This window comes from Melospiza melodia, chromosome 3, assembly GCF_035770615.1.
Source record: "Melospiza melodia melodia isolate bMelMel2 chromosome 3, bMelMel2.pri, whole genome shotgun sequence".
Taxonomy (NCBI): domain Eukaryota; kingdom Metazoa; phylum Chordata; class Aves; order Passeriformes; family Passerellidae; genus Melospiza; species Melospiza melodia.
The window spans coordinates 41,028,164-41,045,687 of NC_086196.1; the positions used below are offsets into that span (position 1 = coordinate 41,028,164).

Genomic DNA, 17,524 nt, shown 5'->3' on the forward strand with positions numbered 1-17,524 from the left:
ATAGCATGAAAGTGCTGAGATAGTGAAACTCTTTTGTTGTATCTCAGCAGCTGAGTTGGCTGGGGGACAATATGTCAACAAGGCGTCAGAGAGGCTCCAGCTCACTGAGCCATATAGCTTGTCCATAGGATATTTATAGGCCATTTTTCTCCTGGATTCTTATTTTAACTCCCATTTGAAGGTTCATGCTTTTTCCCCCCTAGTGCATGTTTGTGGAAACACTGCAAGGTCCAAGGATGCTGCTTTCACATCCCACCTTTATCCCTTACCATGTCCGTGCAAAAGAATGAATTCCAACAGATTTTCCTGTGGAGATAAGTGTAACAACCCATTCCAGGGATTTGGGCATTAAGACTGGCAGTAAAATTATTATGACTCAGAGGTGCTTTAAAAATGGGATAAGTTATGAACATAGAGTTTATGATCAGCTGTGCCTCATTCTTCTTCCAGTGTAGCAGACCTGACTAGAGAAGACATTCCTGTCACACAGGAGCAATTCACTGCATCTTCCAGCAGGCTTCCATGCTGTGAATCTGGGAATGTTTGCTAAAAATATGTAAATCTCATTTTCATCCTGATTAAAGAGGTGAATAATTTCTGTCTGAAGAAGGCTGAAAGATGAGTTGCTGCCTTCCTCTATGTGTAATAAAGCTGTGCACAGCTTTGTCATGCGTATACCATTGTCACTGAGAGTACTTTGGAGAAAAGGATATAAGTAGAGACAATCATGTTTCTTCAGGATCCATGGAAAATGTACCTACATTTGAAATGTGAACACTTATGCCTACACCCAAAACCACTTCCATCTCTTCTACTGAATTATTTTGTGGAAGTATGTGTACGTGTGCTGTGTCAGTAGATTGTTCTCACTGACACTGCTTTGAACTCAACTGCACCATTGAGTTTTCAGTTGCTTTTCATTGGTTATATACTCATATAACCTGACTTATTTCTGTCTTCCTCCATCTGTCCCAAATTTTCTCCGCTTCTAATTCTACAAAATTTCTGATTGATGTTTCACATTCTTTGAAAAATTAGGATTCCCTTGTAGCAGATGCTTCACTTTTTCGCTTTTTCTGTTTGTGTACTGTAATAAAAAACCTGTTCTGCTTGGCTTGGGTAATTTCCTTGGAAAGGAGGCATGGCTTTGTAACCAGTATCTCTGCCACTTAACAGACTGGAGTAGCCCTTGGAGACTGCTGCATGACAGCTGAGGCCTGGCACTGAAGTGCAGTCTGAAGGTGACAATGATGCTGACAGTGTCAAGCAGCCAGTGCATTTGAAGGTCACTGGTGCTCATCCTCACGCCAAACAAACTGCAGAATTGTGCTTGAGGTGTCTCTCTTGGTCTCTCTGATTCAGGTGGACAAAAGCTCATTGTGGACCAGGGAAAGCAACACTTCTTTGCCTCAACCCTAGCTTACTTCTTCAAGTCCATATCCACATGCCTGCTGTGGCAGATGGGCTATCACCCCCCTGCCGTGTTCCTTACAAACCCTTTCTCTCTCTCTCAATCACTTTTTAAACCTAACTGGGGGAAGCATGGCCTGGAGGCAGCTTTCCCTTCTTCAATGGCATGCCTGTCCCAAATTTCTTAAGTTAATGAAGGTGTTTATGAATTTGGGTAATTTGAGGTGGGGAAGTCCTTTTGTTTGTAAGTACATATATATGTGCCCACACTGTATATGTATGTAAACAATGTATGGACACACTCTCGAAAAAAGATGAGCACATTGTATTATTATTTGGGTTTAGAGCCTTTTAGAAACAGCAGAGGCCTGAAAAAGTACTGGTGTCCTCCAAGAAGGTTGTATTGATAGAAATGCCAGGGCTTTCACTGGGCTGAGCCCTTACCTACAGAGCAGTATCTGTCCTTTCCACAGCCTCTGGAGGAAGAAAATTCAGGGCTGTCAGAAGTTGATTATTTCATTGAAGAAAAGCTACCATGTTTTAAAGTGTGGTTCCAAACCACAGAATATATTAGTAATGGTTTCATTGCCTGAAATGTTTTTTTAGAGTTGCTTGAACAGTTTCTACTTTTCTCTTACTTTTTGCCTGGAAGTGGCTTTTATTTTTATTTTCTATTTATTAAAGTGTTGGACTGTGTCCTAAAGAATATAGAGTCAAAGCATAACAGAATGAATAAATGGTTATTTATTTATTTATAAACAGTGGGAACTCCTCATAGTAACAGGAAGAAAATTAAAATCAGAAATTATAAACAGATGTTGTAGCACAGTGTTTGGGCATGTTTTTTGAATAGCACTCAGGTACAAGAGAAAACAGATCACTTATTCTGAACACCCACAAGAATAAAAAATCCTTCTGTTATAAATAGCTGTGATGTTTCCTTCCATGCCTGTGCAGCAGTGAGGGGGGAAGAGGCAGTGGCCCACTACTGACAACCCTGTTCTGAGTAGTATTTGACTTTCCAAAGGGAGAGAGTAATAGAGAAAAGAGGGGGGTAATTCTGGTCTGGTGGTAGGGAGGAAGGTCCCAAAGCAAACTCCTCTGAAGCAGAGGAGTCGGCAGGTTGCAGAGAAATCTCTGCTAGTGCTGCAAATGCTGTGCAGCTCCTCTTCCATGTTCTCTTTCTTGTTTTGTCTGGGGGCAGAAGGAGACTGTGATCGGTTTTCCTCCAGGTTTTCCTTCCTCTCCTGTTTCTGGGATTCCCTGGAGTGCCTTGCTGCTTCTCTCAGGTTCACTTGGGTTTGTGACCACCTGCTAGAAGCCTCAGTGATGGACAAGTACTGTCCAGTCAGTAAAAAGCTGCTCCATGGCTTTCTCTGCCATTATTGTCATGCAGGCAAAGACCTAGTAATGAAAACAGATTTGCTTCCCGAAAGGAATGGTTGTTTTTGGCTTACAGCTTTGGTGGAGGGATTTGCACAAGCTGCTGCAACCTGTTTTTCTTGTGCAGAAAGATTTTTGTTTTATTGGTTGGGTTTTGTGGTTTGTTTCTTTTTTTTTTTTTTTTTTTTTCTTAAATAAAACAGTTCATGGAATTGAGTGTAGCTCAAAGTGCCACTTTGAGAAGAACTGACTTTTAAAATTATTGCTCTGCGGCTACTAATAATATTAAATGCTTTACCCCTGAAAAATGGGTAACCCCTTGAACTGTGGCATGAGTTTCTCCAAGACCAAAGTAAAATTACTTGCTTACCTCACTGATCCATGGGTGATGATTCTGTGGAGTGGGCTGATTGGTTCTTTTACTGAGCGTTGCTAAAATCTGTCTTTTGGTAACAGGATTCTTGCTGAGACTTTACACATTCATGCAACCTAGTGCAGCTGGAGCAAAGCAGTGCTCAAATCTCATCTCCTAATAGGGCATGAGGAAGTGAGAGGGGAAGGGAAGCCAAACCTTGGTGCAGGGAGAGAAGGGTTAATTGCTGCAGTGTCAGCGTGTAAGGTGTAATTAGTTACTGTGCTTTGCTGTGTGCAACACCACTCCTTTCTCCTTCATTGGTGTATATTCCTTAGACTAATCAAATGTCTTGGAAAAAATGCAAATTAGATGTTTTATTGTGCATTTTTTGTGTATGTTTAAAACTTCTCTTTATGTAGATGAAAGTGTGATATTTGTGAGGGTGTGTTTTGCTCCACAAGCAATCAGCGCTGACTGCAGCAGCAACACCTTAGTAATACCACAGTCCTACCTATTTTTTTTAGTAGTAAACTCACAGTGTTGTATATATTTTTGTTTGTAGTGTCCTGTCTCTCCCCCTGAAGAAGAAAAGCTTATTACCATCAAAAGGCCTAAAAGTCCAGCTACAAATGACTTATCAGATATCAACACCCAAACCAACTGGACTAAATCTCTCCCACTGCCAACGCCAGAAGAGAAAATGCGACAACAAGCACAAGCCGTCCAAACAGATGTGGTTCCTATTAATGTGACTGGTAGGCTTTTAATTTTAGTAATTGCATTACACTGATGAGGGAGGGCAGAGATGAAAGGGGATCGTACAGTTGGCTAGACTTTCGACACTCATTTATTCAATGCATGAATTTCCAATTACTTACCACACCTTTCTGTGAAAACCATTTTGCATTTAATAGTCTAAATCTGAACTTAATTAGAAAATATCAAAATCCCTTGAAATTGTCAATAATAGAGATAGTTAAAATATATGAGCTTGAAACAGCGTTAGATATTCACAAAGTGCAAGAAGATGGCTGGTAAATAGCAGTGTTTTGCTGTGGGCTGCACTGAGGATATGTAATTGAAAATCATGTTCATCCAGTATTGATGATATTGTAAGATTTTCTTCTAGAAATTTTATTTGAGGAGGGTAGTCAGGAACTTCTCTGTTCCAAAGACTAAATGTTACAAAAATCAAGAAAAAAAGCTCTGGGGTCTAATTTTTATCAGCAACAAAAGTTTTAGGTGCCAAGGGAGAGTAGGGTTAGAACAGCAAACGTTAATGATGGTAGCACCTTTGAGTAATACTCCATGTAAGAAATTCCACTTACATAACCATAGTCCACATCTTTTTCTTATGAACTGTGTATTAACTCTTCATTTTGAAAATGCTCTTTGATTTTACAGTTGCAGAACTCTGACTTTGTGGAAGTTAAATTACCTTAAAGCCTAATGCTGAATAGATACTTCATTGTGTGTAAAATAGAATTTCTGTCAAAGATGGAATTATCACTTCAGTTTAATAACTCCTTTTTTTCTGCACAGTATCAAGATTGTCTCTTATTAGTTAATTCAAATAACTGACTGCTTGCCTGCCAAAGCCAGGATGATATTCAATATCCAATTTATTTCAAATGCCATATGGCGTGCTCTGACTCCATGCTTACTCTGACAATCAATAGCTTGCAATGTTTGGTTTTGTTTTGAAAGTAAATTAGGTTCTCTTTCCCTTCATGACTACCAATGCTTTTTTCACCTGTATTTTTATAAACTAGTATTTTAATTAGTATTATTTAATAGTATTTAAATAATCTAGTAGTATAGGAACAGGACAGCTGTAGCAAACATCAGCAAGCTCTGAGAAATCAATGACAAATTATTCCTTAAATAGTAGAAAGTATTTGAAGTAAACAGGTGAAGACAACATGAAATTATGAATGCCCCACCTCTGGAAAACTAATAAAAGGAAAATACATGCAATCCTGAAATGTTACTAGGCCAGTGGGTATTATCTAGGGAATTTAGGGTACAGATGCAGAAGGCAAGTTACGGGAACAACAGATAATCTGACATAATCAATAAGCTTGAGTAGGGCTTAGATACTGTGACAGCAGGAACACAGTTTACTTAGAGAAACAGTAATCTGTTGTTTGATTTAATGACCCTGCATACTGCAGAAGATATGGGAGAAGTCAACAGATGAGAAGAAAAATGAGGTAAAGGGATCAAATAACTCATAGAATGAATTCAGCATCATGTGGAACATTACCTTGTTTGGATAAATTATGCTGCATAATTTGATTGGTGTAGTAAAGCTTGTGTCCACTGGATTGTTTAGCCAGGACTCAGGAAACTCAGCAATTCTTAACTTTTGTGGTAGAAATGGTGCACATGCATATTATATCTCACTTTCCTGGAGTGTGTGATTGAGCACTTACTCCCTTTTAAACACGGTAATTGGAAGAGATGGAAAAGGGAGGGCATTAAAGGAAGACTGCTTTTACATCATGTGATCTGGTCTCCAGGATCCACCCTTCATTCCCCTTCCCTTGAAATAATTGTATTGCTACTGTGAAACAAGACGAGCCTGTGAGCCACACACAACATACAGAAAAAGCTGCTGTCCTTGTTCCTTTTAAAAAGTCACAATCTGCTTCCCTCCTCTTCTCTCCCACTCACGGAGTAATTTTGTTTTGTGAAGTTCCTTATGTTACTGCACGAGGCAGGAAAAAAACTGACAAGAAATCCGGTGCCGTTTGTTCAACATAACACAGAACAAACCACTGAGGATTTTTGTTTTGATTTGGCTTTTTCCTTCACACACTCTTTTTCTTACTCTCCCAGAAGAGAGGTCAAAAAACTTCTGTTTTATTACTCCTGGCCTGAAATAAAAGGTTAACCTCTGAAGAAGCTGCTGACAATTGATAACGTTTTCAGCAGTGCATTAGCGGTGATTCTGCTACAAAGGCCTCTCACGTGGCTGTGCAATAAATGCTCCATGAGTTCAGCTTTCAGGGCTCTTTGGTGAACAGATTGCAACTAATACAGTAGTCATAAAAATCTGTTGGATAGCCTGAAGGGGCAGGGGCATTGCATTAGGCTTACAAGCTGCTGACTAGACATCCAGATTTGGAAGCAGTTTCAGTCTCGGAGTGCCTGGGCTGAGCTTTATTCTGGAAGGGCTTGGACTGAATTTTTCTGTGGTGGCCAGTCTTTACATTTACATGTCCTGTGGGTTAGAATATATATATGTATATATAATGGTGTCTGTTCTCATGGGCTTTCTGGAACTAACTTTCTTTCCAGATGGAGGAGTCTGGTAATGGTGGAGGTGATCAGTGCCAGGCTGGATCCTGCAAAATATTTAAGCATTTGCTTGAGTCCAGCTTGACTGACTTCAGTGAGATTTAAGTGCATACTTAAATATTTTCTTTGTATCCAAGGAAACTGGGAAACTGAGTATACTGCATGAGAGACAACTGAATAAAGTATATAAGGAATATATGATTTATTACAAACCCGTAAGAGAAGGAGAAAAATATTCTTAAATCTGTAAAATACATCTACTGTTGATATCAATATTTTCTAAAATGAAAAAGGCGACAGTGAAGAAAGAAAAAAAGACTGAGGCATTCTAATTTTGCTTGTTGGATTTCACTGAAGTTGCTGTTTTGAAATTCTACAGATTTGTATCATGGCCTTTGTGTATCAAAAGCCATTCAAGATGGATTGATTAAGTTAGCTTTTAGGTTGCTCATTTGGAACAAGTTACTGTGGATCATTTGACACAGTAATATTTCTCCATGACCATCCTGTTTGTGCTGTCTGAGCCTTCACATAAAAGACTCTCTCATTGTTTGCACCCTCTGCATACCACTTATGTTTTATTCCAAGGCTTTATTCAAAGCTACATTACAATTTTCTTGTAACGCACCGTCTCCGGCATGATTGTCAGCCTTTGAGTTGATAAAGATACTTTCAGAGATGCAAAACTTTCTCCTTCAAATCTGTTGGATTTATATAACGTGGTTAGAATTATTTTTATCATCCTGCAGGACAGGATAACCTAATGTCCTGACTTTTGCCCATATGGGTCCTAACATCCTAATAGTGGTGCTGCCCAAGACAGTTTGTCTCAATATTTCAGGACTTCTAAGCCAGTGGGATCCATAGCTCTCAATTTTATAGTTCCCATGGGCTTTGCCTCCTCCCTTAATCTGACTTCAGTCAATCCAAAAGTTGGACAAAACTGGCGTTTTGTAACTGCAAGGATTCCGCTCAGCAAAAGTGCGGCCTGTGGTCAAGGCTCTGGTCAAACAGAGTCAGAGTCTTTATATTTACAACATGGTAAATGAAAATGCTGCATTTTTTCCCTTGCATTTTCACAAATCCACATGCTGTAGTTCAGTATATGACTGTGTCTTTAACTGTGGTAGAGGCAATGAGGTTTGCTATGCAACTTGCACGACACACATCGTACTGATGTGCAGTCAGCCAGGGGTAATTTTTATGATGTATTAGTTACTGTGCATTAATCACTTTTTAGAGGTAAATAATTTGGTCATGAATTTTCAAAAAAAGGTATAAAATTGAAAAAAACAATGTGCAATGTATATCAAGGTTTTCCTGCCTTTAAGTTTTAAATGAATCATCTAAAGGACATTGAGCAGTGCTTTAAAATGCTTGAACTTGTGAAAAGGGAACTTCTATGTGAGCTACAGGGGGTAGCTGTTAAAATTTTAAAAGTGACAGAGAATTAGCTTGTGATCTGTAGTGCAGTCTTTATCTTACTGCTAGTGAAATGGCCAAATTATAAACCTCTAAACAAAAGTGAATTCCTAAGGAAAAGCTTCTTTATAATAGTGGTGCTTCTGGGTCCCATTATGATACAGCACATGGTCATCATACGGCTTTGTCTGGCAAAGTGCACTTACACTTTTTTTTTTTAGCTCTCGGCATTGTATATTTTTACAATCATCTGTAAAGTTTCAATTTTAAGCAGCTTTCACCCTGAAATATTTATGAGTCCACGAGATCAGTTTGATCTCTGTGTGCTCCGTAGTTCTTATTTGTATTCGTGCTAAAAGATCAACACCAGAAATGCAGTACACTTGACAGGTTCAGAGGAACTTGGAATGAAAAAAAAGGGCCTCGTGCGAATTAATGATGGAGCTGTGCAAAGGCATCGTAATAGCTGTTGCCAATAGCAATGTCTGTTCCTGCATAAACCATTGTGATCCTTCATTTTCATGAGCAGATTTGCTTTTTCTGCAGCTCATTACTTAAAAATAAATTAATAACAAACCACAGAAAAAGCTATGAAGGGCCAAATAAAAGCAAGGATTCTCTTTGCTTGTGGAATTAGAGCTGCTCTCACCAAATATGTGTTGGGCTCAGGAATTCAAAATTCCTTTTAAAACATGCAGTATTGTGTAATGGATATTTTTGTCTAAAGCCTTACTGTGACAGTGTGCTGTATCTTCCTTCAGCGTAAACCTTCATTGTAGGACCAAGCTAACACCATTTATTAATGCCTTTTTTTCCATTTCTACAACAAAACTAGTGGAAGAAAGTGCATGATGTCAGTGTGCTTGGAAGTAATGTTGCTTTGCTTGTTCTACCATGTATTAGGGGAGAATTTCGACCGCCAGGCCAGCATTCGGCGGTCTCTAATTTACACAGACACGGTGGTAAGACGGCCGAAGAAAGTCAAAAGGAGAAAGACTATTACAGGAATCCCTGACAACTTACAAAAGGAGCTAGGTATGGCTCATCAGAACTGTATTCCATCCACTGTTCATTGTCACTGCTTATCATTACTCGACTAATTATCATCACCAGTGCTCATGAAACCAAATACAGTCTGATAGCCTATTTCAGTTCCAAATATGTGTGTGCCTCCTTGCCACCTCTTGCATTGGGAAGCTGGGACCTTTAATCTGTTCACTTCCATCTGTTAAAGGGAACAAGGTGTTTGGAAAATGGTGTACTGGTACAATGAAAACCTGCAGGGCTGTAAGGTGTCTGGACTTTAATGGTTTCCTTCAGATTTGATCATCTTCTCCAGGATGTTCACCAAAGCAAAACTGAAGTGAGCAGACATTTTGGCTTGTGAGTAATTACTTAGTGGAGTAAATCAATTTATGGATGCCTTCCTGAACCTGCAGAGGATTGCATCAAAAGTGGAAAACCTCTTTTCCGGTTCAGTGTTGGCAACCCCTTAAGTATCAGTGTTACATGACTGGAGTAACTTACCTGGGTTTATTAGCTATTCCTTATATTCTAAAGGAAAGGGAACTTCCTGTAGAATATATGGAAAAGCTAATAAGCCAGGTAAGTTGCATTTATTAAGAAGGAGGACTGCCTGAGGTATTGTAAATGTGACCTATCTTCTTCCCACTTGGTAGTAGATGTGAATTCAAAGCTGATCAAGCAATCTGGATTTTGGCAGATCTTTCACACTTTGCAGAATTCTTTGATTTAAATTGTGTTATTTTTTTTTTATTTCAGCTTTTCCCAGGTTATAACTTCACAGATAAAAATATTAAATATTCTTCCCCCCCCTTTTTTTTTTCCTCTCTGTAGAGGAGGAATATGTTTTAAAATAGTCTGGCAGAACTTCATTTTGGTGCTTTGCATGTGAAATCATCTCATATATTGATGATTTCAGTAAATTTTACTACCTTGCATGTTGCAGCTATTTCTTTTTTAATCATGTTTTCAGTTCTTGGTTATTTTTCTGGATTTTTCAGAAACAGAAGCAAAAATCTGTGGCTTGTTTGGATGGGTTTGAAATGAGCTAGAGGGTCTCGCACAGAGAAGGGCAAGAAACAGACAATTTCGTGCAGAGAAGTTTGTGAGTCGAACTGTGCTCCTTCAGTATCTGTAATGAAACAGTGCCCTGCCATGGGAATCCACTGCCTCAAGAAAGCATTTCCAAAATGTTAAGGTTACATTATGACCACTTCAAAAAGATGTTTCATGCTTGAAAACATCAACTGTAGTTGTATTTGGTGGAGGAAACTGAGAATGCTGTTGGCATCTATCCTATAAAGAATTCTTCAATCAGTACCTTCAAAGAAGTTTATGACTTGCCAATCTGTTTGCTAAGGGTGACAAGTTTTTACCTTGATTTTCGTCTTTCATGTCTGTGCTGAGCACATTTCACGTTGCATTGCTTGAAGGTTTTCCTTGGCTTCTGTTTTAAATTGTGGGCTGGCAGTATCCTGCTGTAGTAGCTCTCTCTGGACGGTTCCCCTACTCCTAACCTGCAGGCACATGGGGCTTCAGCCATCTGCCTTAGGGCATAAGTTGTCTGAGGAGCTCCATATTACTTCCATGGTGGTTGTATCTCTTCCAGGGAGCAAATTATATGCCAGGAGTACTCTGTGACAGCAGTATCCATCCTCTTAGCGTATTGGTTTCCATCACAGGACAGAAGGTGCACTAGAAAAGAGTGATAGTGTCTTCATCTTATACCTGGGGAGACCAGACATGCTGCAGTGAAGTGACCTAGCCAGTCAGCCACCAGGCTGCTGGCAAGGCTGGGAATAGCTGCACGTCTCCCCATCCCTCTTCAGTGCACTTTTCTTTCTGCCTTTTCTCCCCTGTCACTCCCCAAATATTTCTGTAGCAGTCCATTCCCTATTTCTCTTACGCTGTCCCAAAACAAACAAGGAGTTGTTTTAAGACATTCCACAGTTCATTTGATCGGAACAAGTATCCGGACTAAACTCCAAATCAAGCAATTGCATTATGCCTATTGACATTCTCCCTGTGGTTTCAGCTGAATAAATCTCTTTGTTTCTTCCCTAAAGCATTGCTGTGAATGGTTATAATATTTGTACAAAGATTAAAGTCCCTTGGTACACTAGAGTTGCTGCGTGCAGGCTAAATAACCAACATATACAGCAGATTCTTGTAACCTCTTGTTTATCCTTCAGAAGGAAGCAGAAACTTGAGAGAACCTCAAAGCTTCAACCAGGCTTGGACTATTTTCATTTCTTGTGAGAGAGCCTGGAAGAACTTTTGTGAGGCCAAGCTGCTGGGGTTCTCCCTTGGCTGCTTTGGGTCCTTTGGAACAGGAGACCAGGCAGAAGAGAAAGCCTGCACTGGCTGCTGGCCTGAGCTCACCGGATGTGGTGCCCTCATAGAACTTAGCCAGACATACTGAAAGGAAACATTAGCTTCACCCGTGTGCTCAAAGTATCTTTAAACATTCCTGCTTTTTAGCATTGAAATGCTGTTGTGTTTTCACAGGTGTCTTCCAGTGATGAACCAGTCTCTCTGAGTAGACTGGAAAATTCTGCATTAAGAATTCTGCATAAATAAAATGCAATGTGATAGATGGGATTCTGAGACACAGTAAGAATGTGAAGTGTCTACCAGTTTAGAGATGGCAGTTCCTTTTTGAAGTTGCTTTTTAACTGCAGCACCCTTTCAATACTGTTTAGCAGAGTGACACCAAAGTAACAGAAGGCAAAGCATTTTTCTCTCTGCCAAACACGGCCATGAAAAAGAATTAGTTCTGCATACTTCTGAATTACCTTCCTTGTCTTACAAAACATAAATATTGCATACATATTTAATGGAGTCAGTGTTGGGTCAAAACAGCAGAAAGAGCGAGAAACTTTGAGACGTTTTACTTCAAGTGCTCTTGGTTTCTCTGCTCTGTTGCCATTATCCGTTGTCTCTAGATGTCTTCTTCAGATGGTACCTTCTCCCCTCAGACAAGATGATTCCCAAACAGAAGTTTGGTAGAGATGAGCACCTCTCTGGAAGAACCTGTCACTGGCCCTGCTCATTTTTTGGCTCTTGGTTATCATCAGCTCCCTTCACGCATTCCAGCTCTCCAGAGGAAGTGAAGGCAGCAAAATTCTCTCCACCTTTCCATGGTCCCTTCTTTGTGTCAGTGCTCTAGGGCCTGGCTCACGCTAACTTTCTTTTGTGGGAGTTCCAAGTTACCTGAGTAACATGAGTGTTTCTCCAGAGCTCTGCACCAGTGCGGTCCCAGACACCAGTGGGCAGCTGCTGGTGTCCCAGACTCCTTCCCTGTCTTGCAGGAGGAGCACGTCTCAGACCTGACTATCAGTTCCACCACAGTTCCTAATAAACATACCTCACCAAAACAGGGGACAGGAAAATATCTTTACCTTTTCTGCCTTTTTATTCCTCCTTCTTCTGACAGGCATTTTGATGGGGTTTTTTTATTCCCAAAACCAAAAGTTTCTGTCCTCTTGGTTTCCAAAAATGTCTTCTAATTTTATGCTTAAATATGGATTATTTATATCCTTTTTTTATATCCTTTTATTTATTTATAAATAAATATGGATTATTTAAATCCTTTTTTTCCATCTTACAGATCCAGTCCTTTTTTTTACATCTTACAGATGCAATTCATAGTCTTTTTGGTTCTGTGATTTTCTTTCCCCATGTACTTTTTTTCCCCCCCTTCTTGACCTAAAGGTTCAAAGGGTCAGAATGACCTCATACAGTTTTTTCAGCTTATTTTCCTACTTCACTTTTTCAGTAGCTCACTTTCACCTATAGGATGTCATGTCAGTCATAGGGATGGAAATGACTGACGCCTCAACTGTCAGCCCTTAATTTGCTTTCTGGCTGTGCAGCTCAAACCCCTGGTGGTACCAGTTGGTGTCTCAGGTGTCATTTGGGACTGTTGAAGCTCTCCGTTGACATGCCTGAGAAGAAGCAATTCCATCTCAGCAATATGGGGGCAAATGAGTCCTTCAGACCTTTGGAAACTCAGCTGTTCTAGTAAAAACGCCTCTTAATTGATACTCTTCTCCAGTTAATTCCCTCCAGGGCTAGCAGTCACTCAAGTTTCAGGTCCCATAGGTAAGAAAAGTCCCAGATACCCATTGGTCCTACAGAAATACCACTCAAATACCCAGCTGTTCCAGCCGAGGAATTCTGCACCTGCTTCTGTTTGGAACTTCAGCAGTCTTTGGAGAGAATATCTCTGTTTCAAAGTTATTGTTATATATAGTTTTGACTAACACTGGGTTTCTACCTAGAGTTTTTCACGATTGTATGTTTCCAGCACTATCCATCTATATATCAGATGTTAGAAAGCTGGTATAATCTGCTTTTTGATACTGAGGATGAAAAACACAGATGCCAAGAATATAAATTTCACCAGAGGCTGTTAGGTTGGAGAAACTATCAGAATCAAGAAAACTTGAATTCCCAATATTTACATCAGAATTCTCCCTCTCAGGGTGGCAGTGACATGTGCACATATTCAGGATTTTTTTTTAGCTGGCAGTACTGAAAAGTTTCAGAGGATTCACTGCAATATTTTTCTTCCCCTCTGAGAGATTACAGATGCTTCATGCAGTGCAGTGAAAATTCCTTAAAATTGCCATAAGCCCAGTGTACTTGTCTGTTTCTTGTTGAGTGTCTGTTAAAATCACTCAGTTTCTAATTGCTGGGGTAGAGCAAAATAAGAATCTCTGGGGGGTTTTTGTAACATTAAACTGTGGTGCCTGCACAGTGACTTAGCCAGTTTACCAGGTTTACAGGAGGATTGCTAGGTGGGGCATAAGGAGGCAGTGAGAGCAACACACCTTAGGAATGTGCCTGTGGCATAAGAGACGAGTGCTTACATTAGAAATGGTTAGTCAGAAGGTAACAGAGACTACTTCTTTGTTCTCGTTGAAACAGGCATCTGCTTTGTGACACCAACACACACAGCTGTTTATCTTTTCAAACCCTCAGTTTCCCCTGCTCATTTCAATGCAGAGGAACTTTCATGTGATTCTCTGCAGTGAGCTGCTGGTGCCACCAGATCAGCAGGAGTCACATCAGGGCTGCTAGTATCTAGGCCCCAGGGATTATACACAGACACACTTTCTTACCCATCAAATTTGCCAAATTTGTCATTCTCGATCCCTGTCCTTTCTAATGTGCCACAGCAGTGACTACCAGAATCCACAGAGTGGGTGTTCTTCACTAGCTGCTGGAGCCTGCACTAAACGTGCACATGAGTGAAGAGCATTTGCCCTAATTAGGAGAGATTTGCAGCATAGTAGGGTAATGAAAAAGAAAAGAGCATAGATACAGGTCTCCTGTGGTGGACACAGCACTGACTGCAGTGCTGCTTGATGCAGGATGATGCAAAGGGCAGACAGGATAATTGTTACTTTCAGCCACATCTATCATGCACCCAGTTTGCAGCTACTTCTGACTTCATAATGTTCAGCATCTGTAACCTGATGTCTGGTTCTGCAGCATTTTTTGCTGCTGTCTGCTCACACATTCTCCCTGCAACTAGAAGGACTTAGAGATGGTATTCTTTAAAAGATCTCGTTCTGTTCAAGGATCTTCGTGTTGCAGGTATCTTCTGTCTTCTGACTGCTATTTATTTAAGTAGGTGTTTTCTGACAGACCTAGCATTATCAGTGTACTTAGTCAAAGGCTTGAGCTGTCCCTTAGAGTGGGATTGTCTTCCAGCTGTAGTACCAACAAAGATTTTAAGGGGGTTTAAAAATCATTACTTTCCAGTATTACTCTGGAAGTGAGTGAGGGTTTTACAGTGCATTTGTTAATTGCAAATAAAATACTCCTTGTTACCATCCTATGAATTTCACCAAAATCATAAACACCTCAGCATTTTACCAGTATACCTGAGTCTTAAATGTTCCTCTGCTTGGTTTTTTGAACCGTTTTCCCTGCAGATTTCTGTTGTCCCTCTTCAGAAAACAGAACTATAAAAAGACTAAATCCTCACAGCTTTGCATGAGCTTGTGCATACATGTAAAGCCAAAACCAAAGCTGATAGAGTTTTAGAATATGCTGCTTTTCTAAAAAAACCCAAAATTTAAAACCTCAGAGTTATGTTCCTGTAATGGTAACAAGAATGCAAAATTCCTTCCCTGACCATAGCCCATAGAGCGATGTAAGAATGTTGCCCTGTAGTTTAAATGTCTGAAGCTGGGCTGTCTTGCCCTCCATAATCCTCTGTTTATTTGGGCTCTGAATCATTCAAACTAGAAGAGGCCAGTCTTTGCACCAGTGCAAAGACTTGCCCTGATGGGCTTCCCTGCAGTAGTACTGAGGTTGGGAACATTTACTGCTGTTGAGTCAATTTATGCAGTTTCCCAGAGCATATTAGGCTGGACCATAATTGACATCTATTCTGGTAACAAACGTGGGTAAGCTTTGGTTCTCAGCAGCATGCTGCAGCTGGTTGTGGATGCTGCCCTCTTGTTACTGTGCTGCTCTGGCTGGGGCAGCCAGCAGTGCCCCAAGGGAAGGGGCAGGAGCTGCTGCACCAGGCATTTTGGTATAGCCATCAGTGGCCTCCTTTATTCAATGGCCTTTTTTATTCAGTGCCATTAATTTTCTTTTTCAGATATCACTGTGCATTTGCCATTATGTCCCAATACATGATTCTAACTCTCCTTATTTTGGAAGGAGAAGGTGAGGTTAGCAAGTCCAGCATTGATTCACTTTGCTATTTACCTTCTCTAGCAGTAACATTTTGAACAGACATAAAACACCCATCTGCATTATACTGCTTGTGAAAGAGAGTGCATTTAGCTTCCTCTGTGAATACAGTATAGACATGCTACATACACATGCTCTCAGCCACAGGTCAGTGTGTGACAGTATCAAATACTTGCTGTAATGCTGACAGCTTCATTCTCCACCAGCATAATCCTTTTGTCTCATCTGCATGTGTGTTTGTGTGCATGTGTGTGTTTCACAGAAGAAGAAAAATACCCCATCTCTTTGGTTATTTACATGTCTCGGCATGCAGATTTTTGTTACCAGATATTTTTAATTGACCAACAGTTAAAATTGGTTATGTCGTGGTTCCAGAAACATTTGTAATGTCTGTTTTGATGCTTTTATCTGTCTTAACCAAAGGGGTGCACTGATTCCATAGAAAAAAAATATACCTGGAAAGGATGATTATTTTTCTTACTGTACAGTTCAGTAACTGTATACAGAATATGCAAATCTCTCTCTTGGTTGGCTGCAGTAGTCCATCTGTTCTGACAGTATCTCATATTAGATTATCCAAGACATTTGCCAGCATCTGAGTATCTAGCTTTGCAGCAAACATCTACCAGAAGCAGAAAGAGGCTGCATTTTTATGAGAGCAAGAGAATTTTCACAAAGCAAGCTAACTAGGCTTCAAGCTGCTGAAAGACTACTAACATGCCTGAGGAAAAGAAGTAAACAATCTTTTTTGTGTGTGCTGCTTTAACTGTAGCCTTTTCAGAGCCCTCTTTTCCTTACCCTAAATGCCTCTTTTGCCTGCCAAGAATGAGGATGATTAAATGTCCTTTAAGTGGTGTTTTTAAAGCTGCATGATAAGAATACCTATCCTCCCAATGCAGTTTCATGTAGTAAATATGAAAGGAGAACATTCCTTTCAGGCATGCTACTTTATTGCTCCTGAGACTCACTAAGGCAGAGACTTGAAATAACCAGTTCTCCCCCACAGTGACATATGTGTAGCATCCTTACCAGCATCTCCAGCAGCATGCCTTTCTCTCTCTTGCTATTTATACAGCAATGCAACCGAATTCAAAAGCAACAGCCTTACACAGACTAATTTTAAAGCAATCCTCTGCTTTTTGATTTTAAAAGGTGGCTACCAATAAAATTGTAAATTTAAAAGAGCCCTAAAATCCTTTCTGTTGACCCAGTGATAACTATATATTGAGCTAAAACTGGTTTCCATTGTCTTCAAAGTTGGGGGTTGGGAGGAGTTATGCCAATATGTGATCATTCCTTCTTTTAGAAAAAGTGATAATTTTTTTATTTCCTGATGGTGCTGAGGATGAGACAATCATCAATACCAGCTGTTTCTTTTCCCCAGTTTTTCTTTTCCCCTTTTTCTTACTGTTTTTCCTTTATGATAAATAGAAAGTAGTTGTATGGAGAAATGTTACCTGATGGTTTTCTTTGCAGTGTTGGATAATGCTTATATGAATGCTGTTACAGTGTATGTATTACTTGTGGTAAAACAGTGCATGTTTCCATGTGTTAGCATTCTTTCAGACAAATTACAGGACTTGGAGAGCTCTCTGTGTCTCCTGAACATTTTTTTCTGAAGTGTAATGCTTGTAAAAAGTAGATCCTTGTATTCATATTAGTCTCCAGATTTCCTTCCCCTTTTCTTTATTGCATGAGGCATTAGCATGGGAACACACTTCACGTTTCTCAGGCTTTTGTCTGTTCCTGCTGCGTTGCCTACTGGAAGTCAAACAGTACCACTTGGTTTCTGACACAACTGATTACTATGGAAATTATTACCATGTCATAAACAGAGGATTTCATGTGTCGAATGTGCAGCAGGAACGCAGACGATTCTGTAAGCTGAAGGTTCCTGGTAATAAGGAAAAA

General features: G+C 40.0%; 1 protein-coding gene across 8 annotated transcripts in view; it reads left to right on the forward strand.

Annotated features, from left to right (window-relative positions):
• The window catches only part of NHSL1 (NHS like 1), a 174,389-nt gene that overhangs the window by 145,989 nt on the left and 10,876 nt on the right, over positions 1–17,524 (forward strand). For 5 of the 8 annotated variants that reach the window (XM_063151447.1, XM_063151448.1, XM_063151454.1 and 2 more), the window contains exons 4-5: positions 3,711–3,903; positions 8,777–8,908. In XM_063151447.1, the coding sequence (XP_063007517.1) occupies positions 3,711–3,903; positions 8,777–8,908 (325 nt within the window). The remainder of the gene's footprint in view (positions 1–3,710; positions 3,904–8,776; positions 8,909–17,524) is intronic. The other 3 variants (XM_063151449.1, XM_063151450.1, XM_063151452.1) reach the window with 1 other exon arrangement.